Source organism: Chelonoidis abingdonii, chromosome 11, assembly GCF_003597395.2.
Source record: "Chelonoidis abingdonii isolate Lonesome George chromosome 11, CheloAbing_2.0, whole genome shotgun sequence".
Lineage (NCBI taxonomy): Eukaryota > Metazoa > Chordata > Testudines > Testudinidae > Chelonoidis > Chelonoidis abingdonii.
Window position 1 is genome coordinate 36,920,698 of NC_133779.1, and position 27,595 is coordinate 36,948,292.

The following is a 27,595-nucleotide window of genomic DNA, read 5'->3' on the forward strand; positions in this document are numbered from 1 at the left end:
CTGAGCCAACAGGGCCCAGGCCCAGGGGCCCTGGGCAATTGAGAGGCCCTGGAAAAATGCCCCCCCCCTCCACCTTAGCCCTCGTCCCATTCAGTGCTCCTGCCAGGGAGCAGGGTCAGGGCATGGGGGCTTGCCCCGCTCCGTCCACCCACCTGGTGCTCCTGCCCCCACGCCGCAACCACACTCCCCAGCAGGGCAAGCTCCTACACCCTGACCCCATTTCCCTGGCAGGAGCATGAGAGGTGGGGGGGAGGGGCTCCCACTTTCTCTGGCTCAGGACCCCAAAAAACTAATCCGTCTCTGAATGCAACACATAGAGATTGGGAAAAGGGTCTCCAATGGTTTAAACATAAACTAGAACAATAAGGGCACTTATAAAGCCTCTGCCAGGAGCACCATGACTTTGAGGGGGAAACATGAAAAGCGAGCCTGTAAGAGCCTTTATTTCTCCAGAACCCTTTGCTTTCCTTGAGCACCTTTTGTAGGAGTAGCCCAAAGCACTTTATAAAGCAGGGCTGCTTGGAAAAGAAACGTTAATTCCATTTTCAGAAGGGAAAACTGAAACCTACACGCAACAGACCAGGGCTGAGCTAATCTCGAACACAAGATCCTGCTGCCCTGGGCTGACCAGTCTCGCTTCCCTTATGCTACAGACCAGAGGAGGGTTTCTCTCTCTCTCTCGGCAGGCTCAGATATTCTGGTGTAAGTTAATAGATGGGCCAGTGTCGAGTTTGAGTCCTGAAGGGCTGGTCCATTTTATTTACCGAGCTGCTGTGGGAACTAATCGCTTAAAAATAAAACAGCTGGACTTTGTCACTAACACATTAGAAGAGTGAGAGAAGACAGTGGCGTAAAGAAAAGCCCATTCGCCTTGTAGCTGCTGTAGGTCACTGAGCTGGGGCTGGTTCTGCCCTGCTGGGGCGCGGGTGATGCGGTTGGCTTTCAGAGGCTGCATGCCAAAGTGTACGATTCTGGCCAGCTCTCTTCGGCGAGACACCTAGAGCTGGGGCTGAAACCGCTTGCTGGCGTGACGCGGTGGCTAAAACACAGCGCGGGGAGTGGGGAACTGACAGGTCAGGGCCTGGCCTCCATGTCCCCAGTTCTCAAATGCTGCCGCTCCCTGTCTCGCAGCGTTCACATGGGCTGGAGCCATCAATAAAGGGCGAGGTGCTGGGGCGGCTATTCTGGGGATGGTGCCATCGAACGTCCTAGAGAGCTACTGCCCTTTAGGGATGCCTGTTCATAAGAACATTTGCTGGCACAAAGCCTGAGTTGGACCCTCCTTTCTGTCCGTTCCCAAGTCTACAGGCCTTGCTGAATACAGAGGGAACCTAAGTACATGCTTGACTGTGGACCAGTGCTTAAGGGTACAGTGGCACTGCAGCGGGCTGACGTGATACCCAGCTTGGGGGGCGACATGCATGTGCTAGCTTTGATCAAGCTAGTGTGCTAAAAACAGCAGAGTGGCCCTGGCGGCTTGGGCTGGCAGCTCACGTATGAGCCTGTTTGAAGTCTTAGGCAGGTGCTTAGAGGTCATAAGACTCCTGCTGCCATGGCCACACTGCTATCTTTAGTGCAACTAAAGCTAACCCGAGTATGTCTCCCTGAGCTGAGGGACTCACATCTCCCAGCTGCAGTGCAGATGTACCCCAACTGATTTGCTGAATAGGGATGGCCTTAAGCCTGTATTTAAATGCTTTACTAATCTGGGTCCTTCCTGACTGTCTTCAAACCCAAGAAACCATTTGGCGAGGGACACAACCAACATCCGAAAACCAGTTACTTAACAAGTAAAACTTTTATTAAATAAATTTCGGATTCTTTAGACCAGAGCGAGGAGTTTGACATTAAGACACAGCTTGAATCTCACCTGCAACACCGGATCGATCACATTGGTAACTGTCATGGAAGAAACTGATCTTAGACACGTAGTTCAAACCAGCTCAACCTAAAATTTCCAAAGTCCTTATTTTTTTTTTGTTTTGCTTTTTGTTGGTAATATTTTTTGTGTTCAAAATTTGATTAAAGTTCAAACTTCATGAAATCACTTGTAGCAGAAATAAAGAACATCGTACAAATCACGTACATAATAGATGTTAAGTATAAAAATGGTATTTACAATCAGTAAACATGGACGATAGAAACGCACAAGCTTTCAATGCTTCATCCTCTCTCTCATGTGTTCTCAGAATCAGACAGCGAGGGTTGGTGAAGATCCACAAATGTACTTTCTTAAAGAGCCTGGGCAATATCTGCACGTGGGAAGCTGGAGAATGATGACAGATTATAAAGGTCCCAAGAGAAACGTAGTCCTCAGTGCTCTCTTCTAAACCTGCTACATCAGTCTTTCCCCACCAACCCTCTGCTGATGTTATTTAAACACACGCAGACACACACATACGCACGCAGACACACACAGGAATGTTCTTCGCACATTAGCAAACTCTGGACTAGTTGTTCAGAAGTTGTTTTTTTTCTTTTGCTTAAACTTATTTTGGTAGAACCTTAAAGGGACTCTTTCAAGTTGTTCAATGGATGCTGCTTGTCCATACGATCCCTACTTTAGGAGAGCTCCAATTAACCAAGCTCGGACCTGGGTTCTGTGCTTAAGTGTATCTATATCTATAGCTATATCTATATATGCTGCATACGGTATAATTTGTCCTTGGAAGGGTGAGGGAATGCTGGAAAAAAACAAAACAACCTCTTTTACAATGTTATCCTCCGTGGATCTGCTCTGAAAAGCCTTGCGGAGGGGATAAGAGGTCCTCAACTGGAGTAAACATCGTTGCCAATGGAATGTTTGGTTTGGAAATGCTAAACGCTTGATAAAAAGCTCTATGTTCTAGCTGGAACGTGGAGGCCATTTCAGGCTTCCATCTCTCTGCTGTAGGATTACAGCGCTGGCCTTTGATAGGTTGAGAAAAATTCCCTGTTGCCATGGAGAACGATGAAAGTCAAGGGTTCTTTGCTGAGCACGGGGAAGGGCTGCTGTTGCCGGGGATGAAGGGTAAAGGTACCTTATTTCCCATTCCAGGGGTGCTCAGGATGGGCTTCAGCGCCAAATTCCAGTAGCCTGGTCTCCAGAAGCCCTCCAAGAAGTAAGACTGAGACCTCTCAGTAGCTTTAATCAAGCTGGTGCTAAGGTTGATGGGTGAGTGAATCTTGAGATGGCCTTACTCCATTCCTGGAGGTATATAGTTCGCTCTCTCCTCACCGCTTGCTAATACCAAGTGGAGAGAGGATCTCCCCGTGGCCACATCCTCTGACAACATCCAGGCCCTTGTGCAGTCCCCGTAGAGGAAGTGCTGTCCCAGCAGTAACACTTTTGCTCCTAACCCCTCTGGAGGTGAGGAGGAGGGAGTCTCTGAATGGAAAAGTTTGGTCCTGTGATTTACGTTAAAAAAAAATAGAGACTGTATATATATATATATATATTATATATATATTTATATTTATATATGAAAGGGTGAAAGCCAAAATCCCGTGAGTTGCTGTGGTGACCTAGAGACGCAACAATTGAGTTTTCTTAGTCCACAGCACTCCACACCTATTCTGAGCAGAAGGCAGCCTGGTCCCCATGAGTGTCGACTTCTCTGGCCCCCTCCTCCCTCAGTAATGGTGGTGGTGGCAGCAGCCAGCTGTGACAAGACTCTTCCCGCTGGGTCGATGTCAAGCCTTCCAAAGCATCTCTTCTCTTTGGAGCATCACGTTTTCGGGGCGGGGGGGGGGCAGGGTGGGACGGAAAGGGGCGGTGTCAAAAGAGTTCTTAAATTTACTGGCCTCTCCTGAAATCAGCTTGAAGCAGAAGTTCTTCTTCCTCTGGATGGTTCCTTTGCCTGCATGAAAAGAAGGTGGAAGGTTAGGAGGCCCTAGGTGAACATCAGGCTTCTCGTTGTCCTTCTCCTCCATTGGAGGAAAGTGACCCATGTTATTAGGGTTCTCCCCACCCCTCCAGCCTTCCCTCAGCTTAGCTGTCTGAAGGCCCTGAACCCAACACCACTGGATCCCTGTGGGCTGACAGGACAGCTTCATTAGCTCAAAGGCTGTACCAGACTCAGAACCCTTCATACATGGTCTAGCCACTAGAACATTGGGGGCACACCCACACTGAAGGAGTATGGCTGACGTGGGCTGAGAACTTGTTTGGCTGCCAACAAAGACAGGGCTTCGCTGCCTTCCGTCCTGTGGCAGCACGAAGTCCCCGGAACATGCTCTGTGATGGGGGTGAAACATCTGACGCGAGTGTTGGAGAGGGCCAGCCCCAAATGCTGCAGTAACAGTAGTGCGAGTAGGTGCATCCGCGCTGGCAGCCAAAGCAAGTACCAGGCGCCGTCTGAGAGGATGGCCAGGTGTGAGCGGTGGCTGACATCCACCATCCGCTAATCATGTCCCTGCTGAAGCTGTGGCATCCCTATAGTTCCTAATGCAGCATCCCCGGGGAGAAGGGGTTCTCACATGGGAACAGCTGCAAAAACCAGCATTCGCTGGGTCCCTGATGCCACACAAATTTCACCATGCTCCAGACCCTTCCACCAGTGCCCTCGCTAGCAAAACCCCTCCAGCCTAGGGTAGCCAACAGAGAAAAACAAGCTGTCACCGCAGAAGTTCAAACCATGGCCAAACTAAACAGCAGAAGTGGTGCTTCACCCCAGCCCCTGGTTCCTAACCCAACGTATTGTCCCAGTGTCCACAGAAAGCAGAGATGGAAGCTCTTTGGCTTTCTGGCTGTATTAGGACATAAGAACCCTGGGTCCCTGTCTACTCCACCTAGCTGGATTATTCCCTCCAGTGAATGCTTCAGTCCATTTTTAAATGACCCAAGTGCCGTGGCTTCCACCACTTACCTTGGGAGACCGTGCCACAGGCTAAGCCCACGCCACGCGCACCACCTGAAAACAATCTCTCAGGGTTAATTCCTACCTCTACAGCAGGGCAGACAGGATGGACTGAGGCTGCTGAACAACTGAGAGCTGGTTAACCTGCTTCTGGTAAGGATCTCTCAGCTGTAGAGTCACAGAGCAGCGGTGGAGGTGGACCTGGGTGGAGGAGCAGGAGCTGGGAGGTCTAATGCTTTACCTGTGCTGCAGCACTGAATCCTGGCTTCACATACTGTCAGTAGGGGTGGCTGGCGTCCTTGGGTCGTTTTAACTGAACTTTCAACCTCTTCATTCCGACCTGGAAGCCGTTCATGGCCTGGATGGCAGTCTGGGCACTGGACGGGTTGTCAAAGCTCACAAAACCTGCAGAACGAAGACCGGGGAGACGGAGACTGTCGCAGTTTCTCATAGATCTAATGCCCCAGCATCCGACTGAGATTGCTGGGATGCACTGGCTCAAATCCATCCACCTAGGGTAGCCATGCCAGTAGAAAACATCCCCCTTCCAGCTGTGACTGGGCAAAAGGCTGCGCCCCGGCGACTAGATTCAGGCTCTGCCACAGTGATGGGCACCTCTGCGTGCTCCAGGCCTGACTGTTGAAATTCAGGCTATCTAGGAATGAGGCTGCATGCCTTGAAAAAATGCTCCAGCTGGGGAAAAAGGCAGCAGCCTGCCTGGTGAGCACCCCGGGTTCCACTCTGCATGGGCTCCCCGTTCCAGTTCCAGGTCTCTGCCCTGCTATTCCATGGGATCATTCTCTGCTGCCCGAGAGAAACCTCGTGCCCGGCAGCCATGATCTCCAAGTTCCATGGGTGCTGCTGAGCAGTAGCAGGAGACTGGGGATGGCAGCAGATAGAACTGGCCCAGGAGCTGGGCCTAGACGGTGAAATCCGCTCCCAGCAGAGAGGAGAGACCCCCCCCAGATGTCGCCCTCCTCCGAGCCACAGTCAGTGCAAGTCTCAGCCCACCCCCGCCATAAATTCTGTACATGCATAGCAGCAGACATCCCTCCACCAGTTCACACTCATGCACAAACACCGAGCACACACACCAATAACCGTAGTGACCAAAACAAGCCCCTATAAATGAACCACACCCTGTGTCCTCTAGGTTGGTGTGCTGACATATTGCTGGGGGGAAGGGGCATGTATGTACCTACACTGATAGTGTGGACACACACACACACACACACACACACACACACACACACACACACACACACACACACACACACACACACACACACTGCACTCCCAGATCACCTGGTATATACACAGACACATCCACAAGTTCATACACATACATCTCTTGGTGTGTGCACACACCCAGTCTATACACAGCCCCAGTCCGCATGTGCGCGTGCACACGCACACACACACACACGCACGCATTGCTGAGCTACTCTCTCACACTTCCGTTGTAGCCTCCACTCCACCCAGAACCAGATGCAGGACTTCGGGTCCCCCAAACGCCTCTAGCTCAGAGCGCTCCATGCCCCAGGGGAGTTCATCTCCTTTCCACCTCGTGCCCCAGATGGCTGCTATCTCACTCAGCCTTGCCCCCACTCTGCCTCTCAGGGCCCCCTGCTGCTGCGGGAAAGGGGCTTGCTTACCAAAGCACTTGCTCTGGTTGGTGGCTCGGTCCATGAACACCTTGGAGGAGATAATGTTGCCAAAGGGCAGGAACATTTGCATCAGCTCGTTATCTCCAAACTCCTGAGGGAGGTGGTAGATGAAGAGGTTGCAGCCTTCGGGACCTGCAGTCAGGGACGAGGAGGGGGTGGGAGGGAACAGGACACAAGTGTGCACAACCCCCGAGGGAAAAGAGAAAGAAACGGGTTCAGCTCAGAGAACAGAGAACCTCTGATGGGCCACCTCCGCCTCCCAACCCCCCTACTGCTCGGCTCTCACCACCGGTTAGCTTTGGATTTGGGGTGGGGGGTGCTGAGAGGGCTGCCCCCACAGCCACAATTTGCGAACTACTTATCCCAGCAGTACCTTGGGAACAACACATGACTGCAGGGTTCTGCAGAGCAGCTTTGGGTCTCCCAGCCCCCAGTTCCCACCGGTGACACCGGACATCTCCCTCAGTGATGTGCCAGAGCCTGGGCACTGACGGGTTTGTTCCATTTGCGTGAATTTAGCCCTGGTAGAAGCCGTTGGGTTGAGAGCCCTGAGGACTCATTGGTGAGGTCTGACCCTTGGATTTGAAGTCCCATCTGAAAGACGACCACACAGTAAACCTCAAGGATTGCGCTGGACACACACGGGGAAGGGCTGAGCCGGGCAGCTTACAGATTACAATCCTGCTGCTTAAAGCAGTGAACCATGCCCTCCATGGAGCCTGCTGCATTGAGCAGGGATGGCTGGGGGAATCCACCAACGCTCCTCCCAGAAGAGCCAGGAGGAGCCGCTGCAGAGTGATGCCAGGGGCTCTCTCCCCATGCTGGGCCGGTCTCAGGAATCTGATTTAAACCTTTGGCATGGCAGGGCAGAGCAGTAACTGCACTTCCAGTGCAGGGTGAGAACAAAATCCTCATCTCTTTCGGGTCACATTATTGAAAGTGACAGGCTGAGAAACAAATCCCAAGGCCCGGAAAGTCCAAGAAGTGCAGAGACTTCACTGGAGTGCATCTCTTCCCTCTCTCTCCCCACTCATCAAGGGCCTGATCCAGGCTTTCCACTGACTTCCACAGGCTGTGGAGCAGGCCCTGTGTGACTGGGGACGACCCCAGAAGAGGGCTTGTGCAACTGGCGCGGTTTGGTGGCACCAACGCTGCCAGCTTTGAAGCCAAGCCATGGCTCATATGTCGGGCTTCTCCGGGACACTGTGTGAAGCCTGCTCACCCTCCACAGGGGAGATCAGAGCCCATGAGGCTCAGCTCCCCCAAGGGAATCCCATGGGCATCAGAGCGTCAGCCCCCAGACCGGAGCTTCCCGTTGTCCCAAGTCCTCACCTTCTCGCTGCTGCTGCTGCAGGATGGGATGCGGCTGGGGGATGGTCTGGGCTATCGGGGTGATGGTCGTGGTCGGATACATGGCTGTGGTCAATGAGACGTAACAAACCAGTTATCCAACGGGACGTGAACACAAGGGAAGGCTGGGGAGGGCTGGAAAAGGGGACAGGTACCTGCATACTGCTGAACCCCGGTAAAGGCTGGGTGCAAGGTCTCTGCCACCGAGGGGCTCTGAGCTGGAGTGAGGGAGAGAAAGAGAAAGGAATGAAAAGAGAATCGTGGGAGAGCTACACATGTGCTCTCTGACTCTGCCGCAAGCCCAAGGGACTCAGTGCGGCTGCCAGGAGCTATGAGAAACTCCTTGTTTGGAAAGCCAGGGAGGGCTACTAGTTCTGGCTCCCTGAGGTCTCTGGGTTGTGATGTGTAGCTAAGCCCAGACACAAAGACGGGGAGAGAGAGAGATCTAGATCAAGCAGGGATGGGGAGCGGGAGGAGAGAGAACACACAGCGTAACAAGAGGCACAGCACTTCATTGGGGAGACGGTGGAGTCGATCGGATCGTCTGGCCCTACGAGTCAGGAAGATGGCAGTCAAGGGTCCTCCCCTCCCTCCATACCTGGGTAGGGCACGAGGCCGTTGGCGTAAACTGTCTCCAAGGTGGGATGGCCGCTCGGGAAAGGCACCACCCCAGTGAACCCGTTTGTGATTGGCGCTACCAGCCCCGGAACTGCGGCTGTGCCCAGGAGAGGAGGCGAGTGTAGCCCTGAGGGAAAAGGAAAACAAATCCCATGTTAGCTTGGCCTCCACAACCCACCGAAGACTCTGCCCAATGATTCATTATCATCTGGCTGGCACTACTGCAAAGAAGCTCACAACCATAGAATTACCGGACCAGGAGGGACCTTGAGAGGTCTCCTAGTCCAGTCCCCTGGGCAGTGCCGTGGGGATAGGTGCACAATGCCACAGGCCTAAATAGCATTAGTAGGGCACTGGAGCTCTGCAGGCCAGGGACAGGCTACTATTCTGTTGCCTAGCACAATGGGGCCTTGTTCTTGGTTGTTACCTAAACCCTGTATAGGTAAATAACAGTAATAACAGTAACTCTGCTCTACTCAGAGCTGAGAGTGGTGGGCACCTACCTGAGGTCGGCGCAATCGGGGTGGCTGGTAGCCCGTTTAGACTGACGGCGCCGATCTGCTGGATATGGCATGGGGAAAAGGTGACACCTGGGCTCAGGTAGCTGCCATGAGATGTGGAGAGAACCGTCGTCTGCTGCTGCATCAGCTGCGAAATGAAGCAAAGAGATGTCCCTTCAGCCCTGGTGCCAGGGTACGTCTAATAAGTTACTCAGCCTCGGACTCCAGGGCCAGACACCCCCCGTTCACACAGCGCCCACATGCAAACCCCACCCCAGCTACTAACTCAGCCACAGGATCTGAGAGGCAGGTTTCATCTCCGACCAGCCACTAGGAGGCACCAGATTCCAAGAATCCACCCCAAATTCTAGCGCTCAGACGGCTGCTAAGGGAGGGAGCAGCCTGGCTGGCCAGGCCGTTCCTGATGATGGGGCTAGGACAGAGCTTCTTTGCTCCCTGGATACTCACCTGAGCAACGGCTCCTGCAGGGCCAGCTCCAGGCCAGCAAGGCACCGCAAACACAACCTCGCAGACAAACCCCTCCGAGCTTCAACCCCCAATTGGCTCCCAGGGACGTGAGCGTGGGTCTGATTCAGCAGAGGAAGGAGCCGATTCCCTGCAGCTGGGTTGGGATGCAGCCGGACAAGCTCCCGAGAAGAGCCGCTCCCAAGAGGTTTATGTCAATGCCTGACCCAAACCCTGGCCTCGACTGAGCTCCCAAACGCCAGGCTAAGCCAGATCCAGCTCTTAACATCACTGCTTCTCTCTGGCCCAGCTCTCTAGTACTGTAACAAAACCACTGCCTCCTGGGCCGTTTCTGTGCTGCACACCATGACCCCTCATGGCAGCAGCCAGGTTAGAACTTGAGGTGAGCTAAAGGAGAATCACTGTTAGCAGTATGGGGTCAACGACACACAGTTGAAAAGCTCTGATTTCTGTTCCACAAAGGGTAGTGGTACCGCATACATATTCGCCAGCTTGTTACAAGAGAAGCCCACAGGCACTTGGATGCATTGTGTGGCGATAGAACCGCCTCCACCCCATGCTCCTCCTCCCAGGCTTGTCTTCAGCTACTCATGAAGGGAGACCTTATAAATGAACCAGACAAGTGAGAGGGGCTAAAGGGTGAGTAAGGCATTTCCTTCCAGCCCTCTCCCACCAGGGGACCAGTGCAAGACTGCCCTCTAGGAAGCATTCCTTAGTGCACGGTCCGGTATGGTTTTCACTAGCCTGAAGGATGGGAATTCTACTAAGCAGCTCTGTGAGATCACTCCCCTCACACCCTGCCCATTGCCAGGAGCTGGCGGTTATACATTTGTATTTTGCTCAGACACATGCAGTCCCTTTTAGCCTCCACACTAACAACACACAGCACTTGCTGGGGCTGAGATCACATCACAGACTTTGCCATACAAAATCAGAGCAATTTTGCCTCCAGAAGCAGCCTCTGCCTGGTGCCTCAGGGGAAGGCAAACTCCCTTGCCCCCATAATGCACCCGGCTAACTAGGCAGTGATGCACATTGGGGTAGGAGAGGGGGAGGAAGGGAAAATTCTTCCTGACCCCTGCGGCCATCCATTGATTCTCTGAAGCATGAGATTCGATTACATAAATATTAGCACAAATAGCTGCAAAAGTCATGAATGGCCACCAAATTATCCAGCCCCTTTGTAGCCCTGTGATAGCATCAGACGCCGTCGTTTCTCACAGGCAAGAATGACAGTGAGTAAATGGTGCAACATTTGCAGGGAGGAAGATGATCCACGGTGCCCAGGCTGGGAGCTAATGAGCCGGAGAGAACCCTAAGATCTGTCTATGTCCAGAAGCCTCAGTACAGAATCCCCTTATATTCACTCCCCTCCTGTCTCTTCTCAAGTCTAATGGATACTGCAACTTAACGCACCCTCTTAAGAAGACTGAGCATATTCAGAGCCTTTGCAACCAATGTGGCCCAGAGATCAGCAAACACAGGGGACCAAAGCAGTGAGTTCTAGAGTCAAGGAGCTGGTAGCTCGTATACGTATAAATCTAGCTTGAGCACCTCATCCTATCACTGCTGTTGAGTCAAAATAGGAGTTAGCTAAGGTGTGGCGTCAATGTCTCTTTAGAGTGGCACGAGCAAGGCCTGCTGGAGCAGTATACAGCTTAGCAGGGCAGCGGTGGGATGGGTGGGAGAATCATAGAATCATAGACATGTCAGGCTGGAAGGGACCTCAAGAAGTCATCTCACCCAGCCCCCTGTGCTCAGGCAGGACCAAGTAAACCTAGCTTTGTAGCTCCCATGAGATCTACGGGGGGTGGACAGGGACTCAATAAAGTGTTTTGGCTTCTGGGTAGAAAATTTCCTTCGCTGCAGGCATCTGCACATCGCACACACCACTCGTGTCGCTTATCCATGCAGGGTGCAATATTAGTGGGAAAGACGGTGCAGTCTGACTGCCACATCCTCCCACCCCAAAGGAAACGCCCCAGGTGAGGATAGTGAACCCCGCACAATGACCACCACCCCAAGGCCTCTACACAGAGCCCTCTACATGCTAAGGGGAAGGCCATAGAGCCGCTATCTGGAACATCACATGGATGCTCCCGGAAGAAGCTGCTTGTCTGCCTATGAACTTGGCTTGTCACTATTCCCGCCCATGTGGCTTTTCCAGTGGCCCCCACTTCTAAGCAAAGCAGGGATAAGCTTGGAGGTTACTGGCCTGGGAGACCTCCTAGGCCAGGCAAGTTGGGATTGGGAGTTCGTGGGTATCTCAGTAGGTAGAACAAGAGATGGTATCAAATCAATACCCCAGGTTGGTGCTACGTGGTGCTGTGCTCCTGGAGGTGCTGTCTTTGGGAGGTGATGTTAAGCCAAGTTTTAACCACTCATGGTTCTTACTCAGGGTCACAACTGTTTTCCTTCTCTGCTCTGCGTAGGGGATTACCATCTGCATCTTTCTAACCTGTCTGATTGCTTCGGCCCAGAGACCTAGCGAGTCACAAGCTGGCGAAAAACTGCCAGCGTATTACAGAGCAGCCAGATCAAGGGAGGTTCCCTTGGGATCATGCAGCGCCACCATCACTTGCTGCACTGATACATTCTAATAACAGCATCCACTTGGCCAGGGAGTAGCCACATGTGTCAAATCTTCCGCGTCAGTGCTGCCCTGGAAAAACTTGTCGCCGTTCCAGAGATCAGCTGAGCTCTAACTCACCACAAGCCCCGTCACTCGAGGCTGCTCACTGGATTGACGTTCGGAATACATCTACAAGGACTCTGCTGGCAGATCCCTCCTCGGTACTTCCCCCTCCGCAGATGATGGGGGGGGGCACTTTGAAGGGTGAAGACTGCAGAGACTCACGACACCCTGATATAGTCAGCATGAGAACAGGCCAGGATCCCACCTCCAGACAAAGAGAACAGGCCAGGATCCCACCTCCAGGAGAAGCCAAAGATCAGGACAAGCCCAAGGTCCAAGGGAAGCAACAGTCCAAGATTAAAGGATCAGGGCTGGGCCACAGTCAATGAGAAGGGGGAAGGAAAGCAGGCCAAGCCAAGAGTCAAGGAGGAAAAGGCTAGGAATGAAGTCAAGGAGAAGGAGTGGGAGGCAGGGCAGCCAAGAGTGAAAGAGAAGACGAAGGCCAAGCCTAAAGTCAAAGACCTCTCACGCCATGACCTCCCTGAAGTCCCACCCCTGCCTACCCCACAACCTAACACACACACCAGAAACGTGTGTGGACAAAAGCCCCCACTGTGCCAAGGCTGGCCCCCTTTGCTAGGATCTAGATCAAGGGGTGGCCAGTAATTGGATGGGGGAGCTGGAAGCAAACCCTGGGGTGCTGGAGCAGGCGATGCTGGTAGCTCAGGACAAGGCACTGTCCCGTCCAGGCCCTTACTGAACCAGTATCCCAGGCACAGGGTGCTGGTGAGAGGAGGAGGCATTGTCATTTGAATGACACATAACACCAAGGTCCTGACCGGTGCTGGTCGTTACAGATCCTGCAATCATTTTCCATGAGAACAGTCCACTAGCCAATCCTGGCCAAGGCCCAGCTCCCTGAACTCCCCACTGCGCAATGGGCAGAGGTGGCTGCATTGGGAGGAGGGTGCGGAGCGAGTCCCCGGCGGGTACAATTCAAACTGAGAGCCATGTAAACTGCTGACATCAATTGGGGTTAGGTCCAGGCAGCTTCTCCTCCCTCCAAACTCAGACAGGGTTCTTCCCTCGCGTGTGTGTGCGCATGGTGAGGAGGGGTCCATGGGACAAAGGGGACTGAATGAAGATTGTACCTAACTCCAAATCTTTTGCTCCAGTGTAGCCTTGAGCAGGTCACTGAGGGTACGTCTACACTGCAGTAGAAGACCTGTGACATGGCCCCAGCTGACCTGGGTCAGCTGACTCAGGCTTACGGGACTTGGGCTGCAGGGCAGTGTGGACATTTGGGCTTGGGCTCTGAAACCCCACGAGGGGGCTGGGTCCCAGAGCCAGGCTCCAACCTAAGACCAAACATCTGCACTGCAATTTGTAGTCCCACAGCCCAAGCTCCGCAAGCCCCAGTCAATTGTGCCAGGCTCTCAGACTTGAATCTGTAGGTTTTTTATGACAGTGGAGACCCATGTAGAGTCTCTCTGGGCTTTTCTACCATATATGAAGTAGTCAGCTGACCTGAAGATGAAAATAACCAACCAGAGTTGGCTGAGCCACAAGAAGGTAGGATTTGCACTGTCAGATGGGACCATTGGTCCATCAGGCTTGGAATGCTGCCTCTGACAATAGCCCAGATCCCATTGAAAATAACACTACTGCCATCACACAGCTCTTTAACAACAGTGTTCTGCTAAGGTAGCCCTGGTCTGCAGTCAAAGGACCTGAAACCCCGCAGTAGGTCTTGAGTCTGAAAACATCCACTCAATGTGCAGCGGCAGTCAAAAAAGCAAACAGAATGCTGGGAAAAATTCAGAAAGGGATAGATAATAGGATAGAAAATATCATGTTGCCTCTATATAAGTCCATGGTACATCCACATCTTGAATACTGTGTGCAGATATGGTCGCCCCATCTCAAAAAAGATATATTGGAATTGGAAAAGGTTCAGAAAGGCAACAAAAATGATTAGGGGGATGGAATGGCTTCCGTCTGAGGAGAGATTAATAAGACTGGGACTTTTCAGCTCGGAAAACAGATGGCTAAGGGGAGATATGATTGAGGTCTATACAGTCATGACTGGTATAGCGAAAGTAGATAAGAAAGTGTTGTTTACTACTTCTCATAACACAAGAACTAGGGGTCACCAAATGAAATTAATAGGCAGCAGGTTTAAAACAAATAAAAGGAAGCATTTCTTCACACAATGCAGTCAACCTGTGGAACTCCTTGCCAGAGGATGTTATGAAGGCCAAGACTATAACAGGGTTAAAAAAAGAAGTAGATAAATTCATGGAGGATATTAGCCAGGATGGACAGGGATGGTGTCCGTAGCCTCTGTTTGCCAGAAGCTGGGAATGGGTGACAGGGGATGGATCACTTGGTGATTCCCTGTTCTGTTCATTCCCTCTGGTGCTCCTGGCACTGGCCACTGTTGGTAGATAGGACACTGGGCTAGATGGACCCTTGGTCTGACCCAGTAGGGCCATTCTTATGTTCTTATGAATCTATCCAAGGCTCAACCAGCCAGGAGAGAAATATAGCAGAGCCAGGTACGTTCTCCTTGATTCAAAGACTCTCCTAGCCACTGCAGGCCATGTGATCGGACCAGCAAAGAGAGAAACACTCCAGAACCGACTGTGTTGGACTAGATGTTGGGATTTTCCTGAGCACTGCAGCAAAACCTAAGAGAGAGAAACCCAGAAGGACCCGGCTTTCTAGGACTCACGACCCACCATGGCACAATCATTCCCAAGGGCTAAGAGAGCAATACGCCCAACCTACGGACACTGCACCGAATGCTAGAGGAATACACCACAACGTGAAGACTCTGCATATCCAGGGGACAAGTTCCAGGCAGCATGGCTCCAAACTGCCCACAAACCTCAGGAAGGTCTACACAGCAATCGCGGGGTGTGACTGCAGCTTGCGCTGAGGTCTCCAGGATAAGCTTTAATCTAGCTAGGCTAGGTCCCGGAGCAGGGAAGAGCAGCACACCCATTAGCACTGGGTAGCCTGGGACTGCAGCATAGTCAGGCCCTACCAGAGAAATACACCAGGGCACTCTTGAGCTGCCTCTCAGGACTCCCAGACACTTCAACTGGTCCACTAGCTACAGCAGGCACTGTACTGAAGCAATATGTCACAATTCAGAAATGAGACCAGATCTCTCCTGGGGGACCGTCGGCCAACCAGTCACACCCACTAGGAGAAACACACCGGGGCCAGATTGTGTGTCTCGCTCAGGCCCTGCAGCACAGCCAGCACAACAGGCTGAGAAGGAAACCCAGGAGACCACAGCAAACCGCTCCGGGAGCCGGTTGGTCTCCTCCAGCCCTGGTCTCCGTGGTGTCACGCCACGGCAATAGGGCCCCGCGATACTCACAGCCTGCGCGTACGCGCTGTACGGGCTGAACGGCAAGGTGAGAGACGGAGTGAAAATCCCCAGCTGCCCCACCATTTGCTGCATCCGACGTAGGGTCCTCTCCTTATCGGTGTCAGCAAACTTCACGACTAGACTGGAGGAGGCACCCTATGCACAGAGAGAGGAGACAGAGAGACAGAGACAGAGACAGAGAGAGAGAAGAGCACAGCAGTGAGGGCATCGAGCGGCGTTGGTGGGAGCGGCAGCACAGAGAGGAAGAGAGGAGGAGGGTCAGCAGAGCTGCAAATGTCAGAGTGAAAGGGTCCGGCTGAGATCCGAACCCGAGAGCTAAGGGGAGCCCTGCCCAGACACACAAGCTGGTGGACACAGATACAGACACGCACACAAGAAAACACGGTTGCTGCCGCAAGGATGCCCAAGGGCGCCCAGCCGCAGGTGCAGCACCGAACATGCGGCTGTCTCCACACCCACATGACACACAGCCGCAGATACTGGCAGTGAGGTGACAGGAAGGCACCAGTACAGCACTGGTGTACAGAGCTCATACACACAATGGTGTATGCAGGCAAACACGCCACACATGCACCCTAGGATAACAACCTCCTGAGCAATGCAAAGTCCCACCATGCCCCGGGTGACACGGAGAGAAAACGCACAACTATGTGGCAGCCATCGCTCCGGCACACAGGATAGATGTTGTTTCCCGCCCCCAAACATGTACGAAGCATGTATACCCATGCACGCCACACCCCAGAATACTCACAGTCACACCCACTCTGGACACAAACACATGCTCCTTTCTACACACACCCCAACCCCAGGTGACGGAAAGGCAGACAACAGGACACGCACACCGCCATATGTCCAAGCAGAGTAGATACAGGTGTACTCTGTCCCAGGGCACCCCTAATCACACCGACCCCAAATTAATCACAGATACACAATCTAACATCCAGGTAAGAAGGCGGCACATCAGGTCACACACAGCCACATGCCTATAGGAGCCCAAATATACACACACGCCCTGCCCTGTCTGCTCACAGTCAGACCTACCACGGCAAATACAACACCATGATCGCCACCCCTGCCTAAGATAGTCAGGATGATGGGATACCCTGGGCACACACAACCGAACGCGCAGGCAGAGCAGTAACACATATTGTACTCCCACACAGGTCACAACTCATGCATGTGCCTGTTGCTCTGCTGAGCGGTGATGGGGGTTCCCAGCCACAGGTGGATGGGGATCGGTCACTTGAACAGAGATGGGGGGCAGGGCACGTGACGGGTACCTTGGACTCATACTCACAGGCATCGTCTGGCTGCCGTGCAGTGCGTGGATTGCTGCTTGAGCCTCTGTGTGAGATGAAAACTTTACAAAGGCGCAGCCTGGAGAGGGACAGAGAGCAAGGGAGACTGCAGGTGAGAGCAAACCTGAGAGGGACGCCGGGAGCCAGGCGCCACCTGTGTACTGGGGAGCCGGCCCGAGGCTGGATCCAAACCAGCCCAGAGTCTGAGATCTGGATCCTGCTGCTCAGGCCAATCCCTACAAAGCATTCCAGGGCCAGGGCCAGGAGGACAGATGGAGGCAAGAGGCTGGCTTGGCAGGTGCTCCAACTGATTCAGGCAGACAACTGGGCACATCAACGTCTGCTGACCCAGGGACTTACCCCAAGCCATGCTCCCCCTCTCCGAAGCAGGCCTCTCATCTTGCCTGCCACCCTCCATCTTTGGCTGGGAAACAGCCCTGACGTACAGACCCGCCCAGCGCCGGGGTTGAGGTGGGTGCACCCCAGGGCGCAGAGACAGCAAGGCAGAGGCCTACCTGTGAAGCAGGCATGACAGACAGAGGAGGCTCGCACCTTTACTGTTGCCATCAGGTCCCCGGAGCACGGTACATTCGTCAATGACCCCAAAGGGTTCAAAGAGCCGGAGCACGTCATCCTCAGACTGCTGCTTATTTAGCATCCCCACAAACAGCTTCCTGTCCCCTAGGGGCAAACACAGAAACATCAACCTTCTGTGAGTCTCGCGGCTCAGAGGACAAGGACACAGGGCATCCGGCCTTGGGTATGTAACACACAGGGCAGGTGAGTTACTTTCCTTGGGCCACAATTCATCCTGGACAGCAATCCGATGAGGTTCCTGTGACACCAAGCAGGGATCCAGCCCCCTAAGGGTTAATAATAGCTCCTTCCATCGCAGGATCTCAAAGCACACTGCAGACGTTAAAAAGTGAAGCCTCGCAGGCCCACCCCCTGCAAGGTGGGCATTATCCTCCCCACATGGCAGGTGAGGAAATGTGATTTGCCCAGCATTGCACAGCAGAGGTAGGGAATGGAACCCAAGAGCCCTGAGTTCGAGTTTCCTGGCGCTCACGCCTGGAGAGGGACTAGAATCCAGGGCTGTAGTTCCCAGCCTCCGCAGGCTTTAACCACTAGACCTCCCTCTCCAGTGTCTTGAGACAGAAAAAGAACCCAGGTGTCCTGGCTTCCAGTCTCCCACACTAGAAATGTTGCCAAAGGGTTGGCACTAATGCCAGGGAGATGGGTGGATGTGGGGCCAAAGGGAGGACGAATATCCCCTCCCCTCCCTCCCACTGTCCACAGGACATGTCTTGAGGGCTCAGCACACTCTGGCCCTGGGGGGGAGAGGGGATGAAAGGCACAAGGCTACATTCACGTTAGGCAGCGAGTCGCTTTGGATTAGTTAATTGTAAGGGAGAAACTCAATTCAAGAGTTTATGGGGATGGGGAGGGGGGAGCGGAAGTGATGACAACGGGGTGCCTTCTTCCTATTCCCACCCTCCCCTACTCCCTACTCCGTCACCCCACACAAAGCGGCCCCCCAGCTGGCCCAAAGCCCAGGCTCCGATGCTAACATCTTACAGCCAGGTGTCATTAGGCCGGAGACAAACATGGCGTCTGCTTGCGTTGGCAGCATAGAGCTCTGGTCTCTGGATCACACCAGCCGGTTACTCATACTGCCTGACCCCAGAGATGATCCTACTCCCCGTCCCGCAGAGGGGTCGTGTCACCGAAACGGTTAAATACGCCCCCTGGAACGTGCATAGGCGAAACGCCCCACAGGGAATGGCTGTGTCAGGATGAGGTTTCGGAGGAGCAGCGAGGGAGGATTCCTTATTGTTAGTGACAGGATCAGAGTGGCCGGCTTCAAACAAAACCAATTGAATGTGACGTGTGTCAGGGAAAATAGAGACGAGGCTGCTAGCTGCTTGAGAGTGCAGTGACCTGAAAAACAACAGGTTTGCAAGCTACAACAGCACAGGGGAAGTGTGTGTGTGTGGGAGGGGGGGGCTTTTGTGCTGCGGGCAGCACCCATCGGCTTAGAAAGTGGCTCCCCACCTAGGTAACCCAGTGCTCCGTCCCCTCCCCCCCACACACAGACATGCGCATGCATTGGGACACGTGAGGGGAGGGCCCACACGTGCCGGCACACACTTACAGAAGAGCCCATTGGGAGACACATGCGCACAGCCATAAATAATAGACGTGACCACACATGGACTCATGCATGCCCGGCAAGATGCGTCGCACAGTGACTCCACGGATGCTGTCCGAGCCACGTTTCCAGAGAGCGAGCGAGAGAGACGTGCAGACAGAAAGATCGACACTCCTGCCGTACAGGCAGCACGGGGAGACAGACGTACAGCAGCGTGCACATAGGTGCAGTCACTCACACAAACACACAGGTCTCATTCAATGTCAAGGTATTTTCATGGGAAAAAGCTGCCCTCTGATCAACTTGATTGAAAGGGTTAAAAGTCACGGGTCTGGCTCTTGATTTACAACAGGGTGGGTGACCAGAAAATCCAGCCCCATTTTTTTTAAAGACAAAGGTTCCTGACCAATGCTGTTTGCAACGCTCCAATGTATTAGAACTGCACAGAGTTTTCAACATTTCCATTTGCTTGTCGCTGTTTTACCCTCCTCTCTGCCCTTGGACAATGAAAATAAATGGGACAGTTTCACTTTGGAGTGCTTAGTCACGTTCATATTATTGTGAGTATTTATTGTTTGTATCACTAGCAACCCTACTCCAGAATCAGGACCCCATGATGCTAGGGCATGTGTGCCAAAGGCCGCAAGCAAGCTGATTTTCAGTGGCACTTACACTGCCTGGGTCCTGGCCACCAGTCCGAGTGGGCTCTGCATTTTAATTTAATTTTAAATGATGCTTCTTAAACATTTTAAAAACCTTATTTACTTTATATACAACAATAGTTTAGTTATATATTATAGACTTATAGAAAGAGGCCTTCTAAAAATGTTAAAATGTATGACTGGCACACGAAACCTTAAATCAGAGTGAATAAATGAAGACTCGGCATACCACTTTTAAAAGGTTGCCGACCCCTGTGCTAGGGGCTGTACAGCCACCTAAGAAGGAAGACATCCTCTGCCCCAGACAGCTGACAGGCTCGGTGCTAGTCAGGAAGCAACAGGTGGACAAGACAAACAAGTGGGGTGGAGAGGCTAGGGTAACAAAAGGAGCAGAATTTAACAAACAATTGAAATATTTCAGGGTCTCATGCACACGTACGAACGCTGCAGTGTCAGGGTTGCAAACACCGCAGGGTGTATCTTTAAAAACACGTCAGTGCTCGATCGACCGGGGAAAATATCAGGGAAATATTTCGATTGATCTGAGACACTGTAAAAAGTCAGAGATTTTAACAAACACCTAAACTTTGGGACAAAACTGACCTGCTGAAATCCCTTTAAGTACATTCCTCAGACACCCAGCGCTAGGAGCCACTAACCAGTCCCAGTTCCTGCTCACCAGGCTATCCTTCCTGCCCAGAGATGGTCAGAATGGGACGGGGCAGCAACTGGGGAGATTTATATTTTAAAAAAAAAAGGTGTTAAGTTCATAGATTCCAAGGTGAGAAGAGACCTTTGTGATAATCTAGTCTGACCCCCTGTGTAACATGTCCCCCAATAATTCCTGTTTGAACGAGAGCAGATCTTTCAGAAAAATATCCAATCTTGATCTTAAAACTGCCAGTGATAGAGAATTGGGTTGGGATTTGCTGTTGCAAGATGATTGGCAGTTTGGATCTGGATCTAATTTTATCCAAAGCGGGATTATTTTTGGCCAGGGAGGGGGGAATGAATGGGGAAGGGGAGTGAGGATTTCAGATAAACTGTTCCATTTTGGGGCCTGTCCCATATTTTAATACAAATGCCTGTTGGTTGCAATTGTCCCAGCGAGAATGATCCCGGGCAAAGCGATATTCCTTTGGAACTATGAGGCACTAACTTGCATTGCACATGTATCAAAAAGGGACACCATCAACTTGAAATCAGTCAGTTTAAAAAATCAATTGCAAGTTGTTTCAGGTTCGCCACCAGCCCTCTGAGCCCTGTGGATATTTTGTTATGGTTTCACTATCACATTTTTCCTGTTTTCTTTTTTCATAAATGTTCCTCTCTGTCTTGTCGCTGCATGAAAGACCCACACAAACACCACCTAATGTTTCCCACTCTCCCAATTTTATCACACGTCTTGCAATATTTGCTGGGGACATTTCTGAAATCTCCAGCTCTGGGAGTCCTGCAATTATGTGTGAATCTCGCTTTCATTTTTTTTAAATGTAAGCATCTATTCCTCTTAGTTGTGGCGTAAAGCTTGAAAAAACGAACCCTTAAAGACCCAAACAACTGAAAGCAAATAAAACAATCTCAACTTTTTTTTTTTTAGCCTAATTTATGAATGCTGGAAATTGGCAATACTGCAACAGGGGAAACTGACAAAGGACAATATAGGGGAAATTTTATAGTCATTTTATAGTCACTGGGGGGAGGAGAGAGAAATAAATATTTCCCCCCTTTAATCCTTTTCTGTTAATAATGTGTTTATTTTGATGCCGTTGCTTTAATTAAAAATATTTTAATGATTAAAGCAAACCTCTCATTCCCCCCCCATCCCCAGGCCAATGTCGCAGCTAATGTTCTTGATTGCATTTTCCTGGTAAAAGCTGCAGCTCTTCTCCAAAACTCCTTACCTGGTTCCTAGTCCCTTCCTATTATGGGGGTGGTGGGGTGTCAATAATCACTTTGAAGCTGAGCATCACTGACTGAGCCTGCATCGCCCCCCCAGTTCTGCAGCTGGCCAAGCCACCAGGAGCCCCTGGCATCTTGCAATATTTAGAACAGCCCCTTGGATCTGAGGCATTGAGGCTTTTGCATTAGTGCCCTGGCTCGTGGAGCTATTGCAAGCCAAGCTGCAGGTCTCTCTCTGTCTCTCCATCTTCTTTCTAGCTCTTCTTTTTCACCCTCTGATTGGTAATTTCCCAGGCTGTCCAGCAACCACGAAAATTGTCTCTTATCCCCGACTGTTGGAGTTTGAGTTCCCATGGAAACCCATTCTCGGGCAGGCCGTCATTCAGGCAGGTTGGGGAAGGGAGAGCGCAAGGAGGGGCCTAGCGCCAAGCGGACTTCTGATGGAGCGATGACGAGGAACACTGGAGGGTTTTAAGGCTGAACGATTCAGCCATTAGAGAGAGAAACAGCAGGGGAAGCTGCTTCTGTTTAAAACCCAGTGGAATTAGGTCATCTGGCCAAACAGCTGTTGGCGGGGGCGGGAGGGGGAAGAAGAGCAGGGATGGCTATCGGAGAGGGAGGCGACCCCCTTGCGCAGCCCGATACGGATGGGATGGTTCCCACGATAAATCTCACTGGGAACGTGGGAGCATCCTTGTCACTAATACAGTGCTAATGGGCTCGGGTAAGCAACCGCTAGCAGCTCAGAGCAGCAGAGCATTCAAGCCAGCCCATGATCCCTGCCTTGCAAAGGACCAGGTGATGGCAGTCGCCAAAGAGGGACCCGGGTGCCAATTCGCCCTCTCATTCAGGGCCCTCCTCTCAGCTCCTTGCTGAGATTCAGGGGCCAGGCCTAACCCCCGGGATCCACAGCAGGCCACAGGGGGAGGCAGTCCCTGAGCCACATGGGGTGGAGAACAGGGCGTTCCTTCTCCAGCTCCATCTGGGTGGATAATTCACTGCAATGATGGTTTTAAAGCTGCCCCAGGCCTGGCTTTTGTCCTTTTCTTCTTCTTCTTCATCATCATCATTATTATTATTTTCTAAAATCCATCAGACTCATGTAAATTGCTGATTATTTTCCCCTGCTCCGGCCTCCCTGTCTCGGTCTCTTTAGCGCTTCCCTTCTCCTCCGACCCTCTTTCCCTGTACGATTTCTTTGCTCTGTTCTTCCCCCCTTCTCATTTTATTCCTTCCCTTTTTCATTTTTTTCCCCCTGATCCCACAATTTATTCTCTCTTTTCCCCTTCTAGCCCTGCTCTCTCTCTTCCTTCGCTCCCAATCTTTCCCGTCTCTCCCTAGCCCGCGTTCCTTTCCAACTCCCCCAGCCAGATCAAAGCAGCTTGATTTCACCCAGCTCAATTTCCCCCCCAGCCCCCATTAGCCCCTCCCCAGCCATGCCATTCTGTACAGGTTTCTATGCCACCGCAGCATCACCACGGCGGCATCTGAGCACCTTCCAGCAGTGCATTAAGTGCCATGACTCACATCTGTCACATGTGGTTTGTTCTCCCTCTCTCATCCTCTCCCCAAGGGGAGAACTGGGTGTGCAGGGGATGGCTTGCTTTGGTGGTGGTGTGGGGGTTGTTTTGAAATGCAGGATGCAGCTGTGTGTTTGTCGGAGAGGCGTGCTGTGCTGGCCACGTGGAGTGGAAGGTGGGGAGGTTTATGATGACCCCTAATTCCTGGGGAATTCATGCCACAGCTTTGGCCTGCTTCCCAAGAAAGCTCTGCCTCCTGCCCAGATGAGCTTTCCCCCTACACTAATCCTGCCAGGCTATCTTGCAATTCTGGAAAAGCGCCTTTCCTTTCTCAGGCTCCAACTGACTGCCTGGAAGATGTGTTCTGTACTGGTTTAATAACATCATCTTTGCAGTAACTCCTATCCGAATACACTGATCTAACCCATAAAAACCACTCAGTTTGAGACGGATGGGGGATCAGGAATGAATTCAGTTCCACCAGTGGACAAAAGGTGTCCTCAGTTAACCTGTAGGGCTTGGGTATGCTATGCAGCGCAGCAGGATCTTAGGGCATTGGATGTGCCATATCCAATCACACCGCTAGTAAATCAGCCCTAGCATCCTGCTTGCTGTCGTGGCAAGAATAGGGGAAAGATTCCTCTCCCAGTCATAATGCACCTAACCAGTTATGTAACATTCTGTGTGCATGGATGTATGTTTTACAGTGCATGTCATTCATGTCTGCGGCACGTTGGAGGAATATAACGCTAATACTTAGCACTTCTTAAAGCACTTTTTATCTACAGCACCTTGGTCAGAGAGGTAAGTATTGTGAGCTCCCATTTTTTTATCAGATGGGGAAACTGAGGTACAGAGGGATTTATTAAAGGGGCAGTGTCAGGACAACGTGGGCTAAAAAAGCTGAACACCCACAGAAACATTTTGAATGTTTTTTTTAAACTTCCAGGGGGAAACTTTTTATTTTTAAAGAATAACATCCCCCTGTTGTGTCAGAGGCTCAAACCCTATCAATATTGGGAAAGCACCAAAGAAACTGACTAAGACAAAAGTAAAACAGACAAGCCCAGAGGTGCCAGACCCTTTGTGCAGGAAGGGCTGAATTCCAGAGATATTGGTTCAGGCTCTCCGCAGACTCAGGCAGAAAGCCCTGCATTAGTTTATACTCGGTTCACATTTGAAAGGTTAGCTGTGCAATCATGAAGCCTAGAAACTTTTTTTTTCATGAAAACTGGGATTCTGCAGAATCCGAATACGGCATGAGAATCACCCACATCCACCAGACGGGCCAAGTGTTTGCCACCACCAGACTAGTCCATTTGTAGAAAGTGAGAGAAAGGCTAAAAGTCTTAAATAATGAAAACCTACTTCAATTTTAATTAGTTCCCCCTCCCCCTTTTTAATAATCTAGGGTATTCAAAGAAACAGGAACGGAACATAAAATATAAGCTGAGATTTGCACTTTAAGTGATTGGTCTAAAGCCACTGAATCAATATAAGAGCTGAGATTAATTAGAGTGTAAGCGCTGGTTGGGGTAGGAATCAGTTGTGTGCTGTGTTTGTAGCAGTGCACAACAGGGTCCTAGTCCGGGACTGGGGTTCCTAGGTGCTGTCATAATACACCTCCCATAATACAACTCAGAAGTTCCTGGCTCCCAGGCTACACCACGCCTCTGAGCGGAGGATTCATGCACACAGCTGTATCAGATGTATGCAGGGAGCTCTCAGTGTCCAAGGATGGCTGGAAACCTGGGACAAAGGCCCAAATAGTCTCAAGGAAAATAAACAGCTGGGGAAGATTCAGAACATGCCACTCCCTGTTTTGCAGGGCCCCGGTTCTGCACTGGTGATGTCACTCATTTACAAGAGACAAAGTGAAAGAACCCCAGGCTTGCATGGGATGTGGGATGGTATGGCTGAGTCGAAAATATGCAATCCAACAGAGCACCAGGCCAGTGGGAGGCAGAATATACTGAAATGTGGTGCCTGCCGTAATTCAATCATGAAAAGGCCACTCCCTGGAATCCCATGGGGCAAGTTGGCTCTGGGGTGACCCCAGGAAAGCTCTTCTGGTGTTTCTTTCCAATCAATGGCAATAAACGGCACAAGACTGCTTGGCCCACACTCAGCGTTGCTCTCCAAGGGGCAGTGGGTCTCCATTGCTGTGTAAGACCTCTCTATCCCGATCTGCGGATCGTGTTGCGTCTTCTCCAAGAATGGGGTTCCCGCAGAAGACCTTGGAAACAGTACTCTGATCGCCAATTCTTAGCTGGGATGAATCTAAGAGTATGGCCCTGGCGGGAAAGGGTCTGAGGCACAGCTTGAACTCTGCCAACTGGCTGGATCCATGTGCCCCAGATCTGCACAAAGAACAAGCCGTCAGGATGTCAAGGGGCAACCACCCCTGGAGTGTTAACATGGTTACAAACCACAGAGGTGAGATCAGCCTTGGGACGAAAAAAAACAAGCTGGGGTCCAACAGTGACCCCAGGAGCTGCCCCGGCATGGTGCTTGGGGATATCCTGTTGCTGGGAAACACCCTGTTTGGAATGAGAATCAAAGCTAATTTCCAGACTGCTTGTGGTCATTAATGATCCCCTGGCATTCTTCACGAGCTCAGGGCACTGAGCCCCAGTATCACAGCCAAATCCGTGTAGCAGAATCTACATTCTGCCTCTCGATTTCCCACGCCATTTCGGTTAGATACAATATTCATCTCCCTGCCCTAAACTGCTGGGTGGCTATTAAGCGGCTGCTAAGTTCCAGAGGTGGCTGTATTTCAGTGGTGAGTGAAGCGATCCCAGTCCACCATCATAAAGCTTTGAGCTCCTTGCTATGGAAATGCAAGATATTATCCCTTCCCTGCAGCTGAGAGAGAAGCAGCCCAGGTCCCTGCTTCAGTTCTGGCTCCCCAGCCTTCATTCTCCTCTCCATCAAGGTCTCTTGCAGGAGGCCAGGCATATCTGGGGGTTGCTGTTTCAGTCCTTTAGCTAGGGGATGGAGTTTTTCTGGTCCCTGTGTCCATGAGGACAATAGTCAGTATCCTTTGAACACAGTTTCAGCTGTATCCATATGATGCATGATCACTGGAGAAGCAACCTCATTGAGACTGTGCCCAGGTGGGAGGCTGGAGTCTGACACCCAGCGTGAGGTGGCTGGGATTTCATTCTAAGAGCATTAGCTTTGTTTAAAAGGCCAGGACCACAGTAGATTATGGGAAGCTGCAGTAACTTTTTGCAGAGGGTTTGCACTTGTATCGTGTGATGCTTAGGATTCCTTCTCCTCCCCTCCATCCAACTCCGTTCCCTGCAGACTTGGTAGTAAACTCCTTTACTTGAAATCTGACAGTGAAACAATAAAGTCCATCTCCTCCTGCTGTCTGCACGAAAGGAGCTGGGGGCATCTCAGACAGAAGGGAGCTCTGCTGCGCCTGGGCTGATGGGAACTTGCTCCCAGCTCCTCATTTATTCCTGCACTGTCATTCCCAGACAGGAAGGAAGATTTGCAACGTAAATGCAGGGAGGAAAAGGAAAGGAAGGGACATTCTCTGCCTCCCTTGCAAGCCCATTGGCATTAATGGCTGCAACTCAGGGCAGAATGGACCGTTGGACTCACGGAACACCCCAGACAAGTGTGAGGGGCGGGGGGTGGTAATAAAGGAAAACTTCAAGAAAGGAAGTAGTGCTGTGCTGGAAAAGGGGAAGGAAAAGATGGCTTTATGCCAACGTTGTGCCCTCTGGGTTCTGGGCTGCCCCAGGCACTGGTGTGGAAGACAGGGGTCAGTATCGAACTCCTAAATGCAGGCAGAACTTTGGATTAAATGGCCATAGTCTTGTAGGATGGATCTAAGCAGAACCTAAATGAGGATCACTATTCTTCTCCCATGCCACATGCACACACTTCATTGCAAACTCCCCATTACCTCTTAGATCTCGATAGCAAATTCTCCTTGTCACAGTGAAAAGCTGCAGGCGAGTTCTGGGCCTCCATCAGTCCCCCGCCCCGCAGAAGTGGCTGCGTTTCTGTGTTGTCATGTGTATATAATTTGTAGATTTATCGGAGAAAATTTGAAACAAAATTCAGAGACCTAGAAAATCAAGACTTCTGCCTTCCGGCTTTGAATTTCTAAAAATAGTCCAAATTTTCAACAACAATAATAAGAACAGGAAAAAATGCTAGCGAATTTCTTTTTCAGGTTTCATCTTGGAAAAACTGGAGCCTTTTGGAATGGAAATAGGTCCTGCACCCAAAAAAGAAGATCTTGTTTCCAATGCAAAAAAACTTACAGCAGTTTTGAAATGCAAAGTCCTTTGGGCTGAAAATCGATTTGCATTTAAAAAAGTGAAATCTTTTTATGTTGCATTTTTCTTAAAATGTGAAAAATGGCCATTTTGGCATCAATATCATGAGAAGGGAGGGAAAAATCCTCCTCTGTTTCAGAGCTGTGAAAATGGAAATAAACTTTTTTAAAAAATCCACAAATTAAATAAACATTTTTGACTCCTTTCTCCCTTCTCTAACAGCGACTGAGATGCTTTGGGATGGAAGTTGCAATAGAAATGTA

General features: G+C 51.3%; 1 protein-coding gene across 2 annotated transcripts in view; it reads right to left on the reverse strand.

Annotated features, from left to right (window-relative positions):
* Positions 1 to 3,348: 3,348 nt before the first annotated feature.
* The window catches only part of CELF5 (CUGBP Elav-like family member 5), a 57,659-nt gene continuing 33,412 nt past the window's right edge, over positions 3,349 to 27,595 (reverse strand). For both annotated transcript variants that reach the window (XM_032778904.2, XM_032778830.2), the window contains exons 4-13: positions 17,348 to 17,476; positions 16,795 to 16,874; positions 15,486 to 15,632; positions 8,977 to 9,121; positions 8,454 to 8,600; positions 8,011 to 8,073; positions 7,838 to 7,921; positions 6,494 to 6,637; positions 5,080 to 5,243; positions 3,349 to 3,839 (exon numbers count right to left, since the gene is read on the reverse strand). In XM_032778904.2, coding sequence (XP_032634795.1) covers positions 5,116 to 5,243; positions 6,494 to 6,637; positions 7,838 to 7,921; positions 8,011 to 8,073; positions 8,454 to 8,600; positions 8,977 to 9,121; positions 15,486 to 15,632; positions 16,795 to 16,874; positions 17,348 to 17,476 — 1,067 coding nt within the window. In that variant the 3' untranslated portion in view covers positions 3,349 to 3,839; positions 5,080 to 5,115. The remainder of the gene's footprint in view (positions 3,840 to 5,079; positions 5,244 to 6,493; positions 6,638 to 7,837; positions 7,922 to 8,010; positions 8,074 to 8,453; positions 8,601 to 8,976; positions 9,122 to 15,485; positions 15,633 to 16,794; positions 16,875 to 17,347; positions 17,477 to 27,595) is intronic.